The sequence below is a fragment of the Portunus trituberculatus genome, chromosome 15, assembly GCF_017591435.1.
Source record: "Portunus trituberculatus isolate SZX2019 chromosome 15, ASM1759143v1, whole genome shotgun sequence".
NCBI classification, from domain to species: Eukaryota; Metazoa; Arthropoda; class Malacostraca; order Decapoda; family Portunidae; genus Portunus; species Portunus trituberculatus.
Window position 1 is genome coordinate 7,466,129 of NC_059269.1, and position 10,000 is coordinate 7,476,128.

At 42.5% G+C, this 10,000-nt stretch overlaps 1 protein-coding gene across 2 annotated transcripts in view; it reads right to left on the minus strand.

Moving 5' to 3' along the window:
• Positions 1–10,000, minus strand: part of LOC123504273 (eyes absent homolog 2-like) — an 89,277-nt gene that overhangs the window by 52,796 nt on the left and 26,481 nt on the right. For both annotated transcript variants that reach the window (XM_045254683.1, XM_045254684.1), the window contains exon 3: positions 7,319–7,348. In XM_045254683.1, the coding sequence (XP_045110618.1) occupies positions 7,319–7,348 (30 nt within the window). The remainder of the gene's footprint in view (positions 1–7,318; positions 7,349–10,000) is intronic.

A 10,000-nucleotide genomic window follows, 5' to 3' on the forward strand; every position in this document is an offset into this window, starting at 1 on the left:
GACTGTATGAATAGAAACCAATAATAACGCAAAAGAAAACACATAAAAACACCCCGAAGTGTGTGTGTGTGTGTGTGTGTGTGTGTGTGTGTGTGTGTGTGTGTGTGTGTGTGTGTGTGTGTGTTTACCTTAAAAATAATTGTAACTCGAAAATAAAGCAGCTTGTTCTTGCACTTAGCACTAGGCACGTTTATTTTTACCTGTCTTCGCCCTGTTTTTTCCTCCTTCCTAGCTGTATTTTTTCCTTATGCACATTTAGTTATCCGCAAGTTTGTACACACGTATATCCTTATCTATCTACATAATGAGGAGAGAGAGAGAGAGAGAGAGAGAGAGAGAGAGAGAGAGAGAGAGAGAGAGAGAGAGAGAGAGAGAGAGAGAGAGCGTTCAGGGGAGCACCATCGCCTTTTCCTAATTGGTGTAGAGTTTCATCGCTCAATACCTGGCTGGGAGAGAGGGAGAGCGCGGCAGGGCGGTGGGGGGAGAAGAGAAGGGTCTGACAAAGCTGGGGAAAGTGTGAAGATGTGGGCGAATGCACAATGCAGAGTAGTAGTAGTAGTAGTAGTAGTAGTAGTAGTAGTAGTAGTAGTAGTAGTAGAAGTAGTATAGTGGTAGTGGTAGTAGTAGTAGTATAGTAGTAGTAGTAGTAGTAGTATGTTATATCATATCCTAATATTGTTTCTCTTTACAAGTCACAAGGCAGGCAGCACACACACACACACACACACACACACACACACACACACATGCTGCACGCTTACAAACAATGCCATCACCAACATGTGTGTGTGTGTGTGTGTGTGTGTGTGTGTGTGTGTGTGTGTGTGTGTGTGTGTGTGTAAGACCAGCAACATTTCAAGCATACAAGCACACATGACTCCATCTTGTTAATACACCATCGGAATATCAAGCTGGAGACGAGGCGAGATGATGATGACGTGAATGACCAGCCACGTGTGCACATCAATCCACGCACCACCATCCCTCACGCAGCCACCACCTCCACCGCCTCCACCGCCCTCACACATGGCGGGTGCAGAAACAGAATAGTGCGCTGTAAATCACCATCCTTATGATCCACGACCGAGTTCTCTAAATATCAGGCGTATAATTATAACCTCACTCCCCAGATGCAGCTTCGAGGGGTCATGGTATATATATAATAGAAAAAAAAAAAAAAAACTAGGTACATTTTTGTCCTTATAGTCCTCATTAGTAACGTGATCTCTGCAGGATTAACCCTCGGCCGGTCGAGTAACAGGTTATTACGTCATCAATATCATCATCATCGTCATCATCATCCCCTCGCCGGTTCATCGCATGGTGTCACTAATACAACGCCATCAGATGACAAGAGAAACCTGTCCTTTAGTGGCGTCTGGAGGAGAGATCAGACGATTTAAAGATATGTGATGTTTTCTATAGCCAGTGAACGGAAAACCAATTGGGAGACTGATGGAAGTGATTACACGAAATAAAAACGTGTCATATTATCTAGCTAGTAAAAGGAGAAGCGATTGAGCGGCCTGCAAGTTAAAAAGTATCAATGTAGTGCAGTTTAGAGCATAATGACAGAACAGCAGTCTTCTCCCAGCCAGACACTCGCGGACGCCTGGCGAGAAGAGAAAAAGGAAAGCAAGGAGACGGCTCTAAGGATGAGGAAAAATAAGGTCCATATTATTAAAAAAATCCATTCCCTGGAGAGCCTTGTTGGGCAGAAAACTGTGACACTTATTCAGAAACGTGTAAGGGTGACTGTTCCCTGCGGATTATGGGTGGAAGAGAAAAGGTTTACTCGATAATTTGATCTTAAAAGTCTTTGACAACGTATCTTTTTAAAACTCTTTCAAATACCCAAGAATGAGGTCACTTTTCTATTCCGGCCCTCATTATTGACGATTCCCCTTGCATCTTCATTTTTCCTCTCTTCATCTCGAGTGAAGGAGAAAGAAAGGGAAGGAACAAACACGGGCAAGCAGCAGCAGCAGCAGCAGCAGCAGCAGCAGCCACCGCCGCCAGACAGGGACAGCTGTCATCGTACTCTTGGCACCTTCGGGTAAACAAAGCAGGTCTTCTCTGTCTCTCCGTATTATAATATCTCGGGCGGCGGCCGATGACAGGAGGCGAACAAAGCAACAAGTCGTCTTATCCGGGTGTTCGATGAAGGCGCGGGTCAGTGTACTACCTGGTAATGGGGGTAGAAGGCCCGAGTAAGGTCAAGTTACACGGCGGAGGGAAGGCGACGGGTGGGGCGGGAGTGCGGCAGACAGGGTACACGGGACAGCAGCCACCGGGAGCCAGATAGACAGCGGCGGAATATTTTTTTTCTTCTTTTCTTGTTGCAGACTAAAGATGGTGAACAGCAGTTCTTATTTTACTTTTTTATTTAATATCTATTATTTTTCATGTAAGGCAGTTTTTTCGTGGTTTATTTAATTTCTGACTGATTGTATTTTGTAGGAATTTTTTATGTAGTAGTAGTAGTAGTAGTAGTAGTAGTAGTAGTAGTAGTAGTAGTAGCAGCAGTTGTAGTAGTAGTAGTAGTAGCAGTTGTAGTAGCAGTAGTAGGTGCGACGCCAATAATAAATAAAGTAATGCGTTTCCCATTCTGAGGCGTCAGCAGAACTTAGAGTTCATAAATCAATCCCTTAGTCATGAATTTTACATATTTTCATCAATTTACTCACCCAAATGAAAAAAAAATTCTCATCTCATAATCAAAATATGGGTAACTCCTTTATCTTAACCAATATCACAGGGAAACGCATAAAAATTGCTAGTGTGTGTAACCTGGCGATTCTAGAAACTTTACCGACATTACAGTGTTATGAGTGATATACAAGACCAGATTATTAAAAAGATTCTTACACTTTCCACTGTAAACGTGTTAGGAGTCGTCTGTAGCCTTTACAAAACCTGTATTTTAGTGGTGCTGTTCTTAATACGTTGCGTTCCTTCATGACCTAACTTGACCTAACTTTCGCTAATCCTGGTTACACACACACACACACAGTGAGGTCCTGGTGGTGATAAGTCGTGTGTATACATACATACATACAAACACACAATGAAGGGCAGCAGGCAACATTCCGGCGCCGTCCCGCTCCTCAGCGTCACCTAATCTCCGTAACCGTACACCGCCCCGGAAGTGCATTAGGACAAAAATGGGGTAGTTTCGGTGGGTTTATCGCTACTGTGAGGCAGGGGAGAGGCAGCGGGGCGGTGTGGGACGATAAACAACACAGATAGCGCAGTTTTTCATTACACTTGTCATTACTTGCCATCAACACTGCGATTACGTTTGACTAATAGTACTTTTTGACATAACTACCCTGTGACATTTTGTTTATAGTTATATATTATTTTACCTCGATGCATATATCTATCGTTATCTATCTCCATTCCTGTCTCTTGTGTTCTTCCTCTCATTTTCTCTCCATAACGCTTGCAGGAGGGGTCGACCGCCCGCTGCTCTGCGATTGGCTGCCGCTCCTCACGTCTTGTTATGAAGAATTCGGTCGCTTCTCTGACTCCACCCACTTTACGTTGTTGCCGCATCTCACTTCTCTCGCTGCCTCCCTAGCGCTCTCCTTTCCCTGCTACTGCCCTTGTTCTTCTTGCGCTTTTGTTTTTCTCCCACTCTGCTCTGTTTTAGTAAGCTTTTCCCTTATTTCACTTCTTTCTGTATAACAAAATATCATGGCTAGATCTACATTGTGTTTGTGGTTTAGTTAACTTTTTTTTTTTTATTAATTCTCTGGTATTTTTATTTATTTATTTTTCTACACGTGTTGTCATCACGTCACCACCATTTATACACGTCACGTCACGTCATGCTTCTCTAACTAGCTGCGCATGTCCAAGAGTAACAACCTGTCACTCTTAATCCCCAGGAAGACAGCAGGGAGTCAATATGCATCAAGCTTCCTTATCTTCACGCTTCACCAACAAACACGTTCCCTGCCCATAAGTTTGTCTAATATTCTTTTAAAGCTACTAAAACCCTGAATTAGGTATCACTTCAGCAGCAGGGGTCGTGAAACAGTAGTGGGTGCTAGAAGTGAAGTGACTGTACTACATGGCGAAGCTGGAGATGAGGTGAAGATTATGAAAGTAGTGAAGAAGAGATGATAACTTAGATGAGAGAGAAAAAAGAAGAGAAAAAAGCGAAAGGATGGATAAATTCATGACTTCCGCAAACTCACTGACGACTCTTAAGGCAACATTAAAAAACAGCAACAATGACAGGAGGTAATGTGACACAACAGCAACAAAGAATAGACGCTACTAATATCACCTTAAAACAGCGAACGAACAAATGGCCATCATCCAGCACGAACATTAACAGTGAGGACAATAATCACTGGCGTCATCATAAATAACAACGAAACCGAAAGAAAAGACAACATAACAGCAAGAAAAGGACAGGCACTGCTAATACCACATTAAAACACCGGGAACGAATAAGTAGCTATTATCCAGCACGAACATAATCATTGAGGAACATTACAGCTATTGACACCAATGCCCAAACTACAGATCAGGTTCCTTTCCCTCCACGTCACCTCAGGACCACATTTACATATTTTTCTACGCATTGACTTCTTTTTTACATACCTTACAAAAATTTACAAACACTTCCAATGGTGTTTTCACGACTCGACGAAAGTTTAATGAGAATTTAGCAATATTAACGAGATAAAAACTCACAAAATAGACAAATCATCTCCATGGCCTTTGAAAACAGTCCTTTAGAGTTCCAAGCGATTCAGAATACGGGTTATTGTATCGCGGCGGCATTTCTGTTAGACGGGATGGAGAAAAGGGTGAGGGAGAGAGAGGGAGAGGAGGAGAGGGGTGTCAAGTGTCATTCCCTTCTCTCCTCACCCACTACCCTGTTCCTCCTCCCTCACTTTACTTCAGGAGATGCTTGAGCGAAGGATACGGGTAACGGGCGGGATGGAGAGGAGGTGAGGGCCGCTGCAAAGGAAAGGATATCTGTGTCCTCCTATAGAGTTTCGGTAGACAAAGGAGATTCATCCCCTTCTTATTATAAAGCTCTCAATTTAAGCTCAGTATGAACGCGGGTCTGCTCAGGTGGGGAAGGGAAGGGCAGGGGTGGGTAGGGGAGGTTAAGGGAATGGGAGCTCTGGGTTTCTATAGCTGCTTTCATCTATAATATGTCCGTCCTTTTCCCTTTCATTCCTCTCCCGCATCTATTACGGCCAAAATGAAGGCAACAGGTGGTGGTGGTGGTGGTGGTGGTGGTGGTGGTGGGGGTGGTAGTTCGTTAGTACCATCGTAAATCAAAATAGAATAATCCTAGACAAAAAAAAAAAAAAAAAAAAAAACACCACTAATGCCTCTCTTTCATCATTCCTAGTTACATATTAAAAACTATAATAAAAACAACATAAAATAATGGAAAGCTACAAAGAAAGTTAATAGGCCTACACGTGGTAGTCCCAATCCGTGTCCACCCGCCATCCCAGCACCATAAATTTGTCTAATATTCAACTAAAGCTACTAAAACCCTGAAAAAGGTATCGCTTAAGCATCAGCAGGGTCGTGAAACAGTGGTGGGTGGGGTGCTGGACGTGAGGTGACTGTACTACATGAGGAGGAAGTGGAAACGTGAGGTAATGAAGTGAAGAAGTGCAGATGATGAAAAGTAGTGAAGCAGAAAAGACAAGTGAAGAAGTACTATAGACGGAAACATGTGAAAAGAATAAACGAAGGTGAGCGAATAAAGACGTAATAATGAAGAAGAAAAGAAAATGAAGAAAAATAACTATTGAAGGCGAAGAATGATAGAGAATAACTACATGTAACAAATATGATAAGAACACCATTAAAGAAATAGGAATTCAAGAGAAATAAAGGAAAGAAGAACGGAGGTAAAAAGTGTAAAGATAAGAAAGAGAAGAGAGGAAGAGAATGGGTGAGAGAGTGACAGCAGATGATATGGGAGTGTGGAGTGAGAGGGGATGTGTGTGTGTGTGTGTGTGTGTGTGTGTGTGTGTGTGTGTGTGTGTGTGTGTGTGTGGCTGGCGAGATGAAAGTGGATGAAGGAAGTGGAGGTGAAGGTGAAGGTGCTGGAGTGTGGATTGGCATGGCAAGAGAGGATATGGGAATCTCTCTCTCTCTCTCTCTCTCATGTGCAGGAGCTCGCCATATTTTGTATACAGAGACGAATAGATCTTTAAAGATGAATATCAGAGAGAGAGAGAGAGAGAGAGAGAGAGAGAGAGAGAGAGAGAGAGAGAGAGAGAGAGTCCCTCCTTCCTAACATGGCGGCGCCTCTCACCAGTCAATAATGTCCCTGAAAATGGCGAAAATTGGGAACCCGCCCAAACCACTGGCCGTGACCTGACGCACCGCCACCACGCCGCCCCTGCCTCGCTCACCGCCGCCACCACCACTCACCATACAGACCTTCCACTCTCATCAGGAAAGTGGAGCGGGCGTAGAAGCGAAAAAGAGGGCGAGTTTCTGCAAGCTGTGAAGAGTTGTATTAATCTTGTTCTTTTGTTAGACTACTTTCAGGGGTAACAGATTTATATTGTTGCATTTCTCTCTCTCTCTCTCTCTCTCTCTCTCTCTCTCTCTATTTTTTTTTTATTGACGTAGATTTCTTGATCAACTGAAATAGGAATTGTGAAAGCAGATCTAAGAACATATAAATAACTATCATTGCAGAGTGTTAAAAGAAATGTAAGGAAGAGGATCATAATGTTTGAGAGTGCGAACAAATATGTAATGCTAAGAGGCGCGCAAACACACACACACACACACACACACACACACACACACACACACACACATCATACTTTCTTAGTTCATAACGTCCTGTCAAGTCTCTCATAAACAACACTGCACAAGGGGAAAAAAAAGTAACGATAATAATCATGAAAACAACCACTTCCCTCCATCGCCTTTGCTTTACCGCCAGTAAGAAGCGCCGCCCGTCCATCCTCCATCCTATCCCTTTTTCTCTCCCAGCGCCATGCTCACCCCTCTCCTTCTTAGACACTCATGACACCTGCAGCTGCACGTGTCACGCCTTGTCAACTGTTAAAACTATCGAGCACAAGTGTCATGATGTTAAGCTGTCTGAAGTCACCCACACAGAAGACAGGTGTGTGTGTGTGTGTGTGTGTGTGTGTGTGTGTGTGTGTGTGTGTGTGTGTGTGTGTGTGTGTGTGTGTGTGTGTGTGAAATATTAGTAGCCAGCAAACACATCACAGAAGGACACGTGTTAGAGATGCGTTCACTTCACCTTCCCTCCTCGCCTTCCTTGCCTCGCGTGCCTCCTTACCTTAGATGATGGTCCAGCCATGAGCCATCACTAGGCGGGGAGAAAGAGGAAAGCTTAGTAACACAAAAGCACGGACACGTTGGTATAGTATAGGTACAGTACACTTCAATAATGTTCATCAAACAATGATTTTAATTGGTTGCAAAATATTCACCGTGGAGTTTCAAGTAATTTAAGCGAAGATCAACTCACATTAGTCACGTAAATAATCACTTGTCTTACCTCTCCCCTTCCTGTTTGGGTTCCTAATCACACCTTCATGAACAATTATTACCCACAGTCTCTCTCCCCTCCCTAACTCCCAAAATGATGTTTACGAGCAAGGGTGGTACAGGGGAGACTTTTCAGCTCCCCTCTCTCGCCTACTCTCCTCTTGCCATCCCCTCCTTCCCCGTTCCCTTCCTCTCACGCTGCAAACACTGGTACTCATTCATCTCTAATGTTTACATCCACAGTACCTGATCAAAACATCACTTTTACATGTATTTTGACAGATTCTTGTTAATTATGCATTCGTGTATAATTTAAAGGTAGCTGTGCGTATGATACTTATCAGCTCCCTCAGTTAAGGATGTCATGAACTAAAACAGAATCTCGTGAGTATAAATCGTATGTAAAATGAATATACTGACTAGAGAAAGGACATGTGCGTATGTTGACAATTTTGTATAAAAAAAGAAAAAAACTGGCGATATGGTAGAGGTAATGATATTTTTAGTTATATTTATCTATTTATCTTATTTTGCTTTGAAACATTGAAGAATATGACAACGCTACGTCGGTCAACGGTGCTTCCATATCACAATACGAGGAGCTTGGCAGACCCGCTGGCCACAAGATATCTCACACAGCACTGAGCCATATGAAGCGCGGGATACGCCTCGAAGGGTTGATTCTATCCATATTTTCTATCTAGGTATGCTGGTATACCCACAACCAGAAGTCAGTTAACTTCCCGCACTCCATTCCACTGTTCTTAGCGTCTTTCTTCAAATTCAAGTCCTCTGATGTTATAGATTTTAGTTAAGCCTTCTATTGTGTACGGTCTGTTCAGCTTATACTGTTCCACTGCTTGCTTTCTTTTACACACGCTTTATTCTTAATTTTATAATGTATATTTTGGAACCATTATAGCCTGTGGTTGAGAGGATTATCATCAATATTCTCTTCTTGCAGCTTTTCTTGCTTTTGCTCTTGTTTAACAGCTAACAACGGACAAGTTCTTAGTAATCAGAGGACTTCAAGATTCAGGATGAGTGGGGAAAAAAAGTTAAACAGAGCTAAGTGTGGCAAGTGACTCGACTTCTGACCATGACTTTACTTTGTTTCTCACGTGGACGAAGGAGAGTCACGGTAATTCAAGACTCGCTCGCCGCCTCATAGCTCAGCCCAGTGGCGCCTTTAGTGGCAGACAGGTTCACTAGTCTCCTCATTCCTTTGTCGTATTTCTTCTCATTATTGTGCGAGTTGGTGGTGGTAGAGGAGATAAATTTTACGGCTGTTTCATCTCGTACTGATGTTAAACCATCTAAGTCACAAGAACCAAGGGTCACTATTCTCGAGTTCGTCGTTTGATCTCTACTATTTTTTTTTTTTCGTCTTTTAACATTCTCTTGTCACTAGTGGAAGGTGTTGTGGTAGTCAAGAGAGTTGTCGCGATTAAAGATACAATTCAAAGATTATTCTGCACCACTGGGGGAAAATACATCACCATAACTTGATTAATTCATTCTGTGACTTGAAAATAGTCATTATTGAAAGAACAAGGGAATTTTCAAAGTAGGGACTCTCAAAACTTCACCTTTCCGCTGCTGAAATAATACTAAACTACCATATTACATCAAAATCACTCACACATCACAACCATTACATACACTAGGTTAATGTAACTAAATAATGAATAAATTGCACAAATAGAAGGACTAAGCATGTGAACTACAGATACAAAGGAAAGACGTGCATTTCACTCTCCGTTGAAAAATGTGCATTATTCTATTAAAGTGTGTGAATGCAGTACGGACAAAGATGAAACAAAGGAAACCAACGTTTAAGAAAGGTTATAGGTAGTCTCTCTCTCTCTCTCTCTCTCTCTCTCTCTCTCTCTGGAACACAGTACTTCAGCCTCGAGTTGAGTTTCCTGTCACCTTTCACTCCTTCAAAACATGAACATATTCCCTACTCAACTTTCCCTGCACACAGAAGGCCAGTTAGTTGTCTTTATTTCCCTTATTACTTGAACACCAGAGTCTTATGGGAGACGTAATAACTTTGGAATGAAGTAATTGTTTAAAGTTTCAATTTTGCGAAGCCCTTGATGAAAACGACAAGTGTTGGATCATGAAAATAAGTGACACTACGTATTTAAGCAACACACACACTAGTCCTGATACTATTACCATTGATAAGACTGGCGTTCAACTTGGGACATTAATAAGTAGCTATATGAAACGACGGTGAAAAACAAGAGAAAAGAAGAGAAGAAGGATAAAAGTAGAAAAAAAGGAAGGAAGGCTAGGGTGATGAAGACTAGGATTTACACTTCCATTAAAGGGGTTTAGAGAGAGAGAGAGAGAGAGAGAGAGAGAGAGAGAGAGAGAGAGAGAGAGAGAGAGAGAGAGAGAGAGAGAGAGAGAGAAACCTGATCCCTAACTTCTCTCCTCCCCCTCCCAACAAATACTAGAT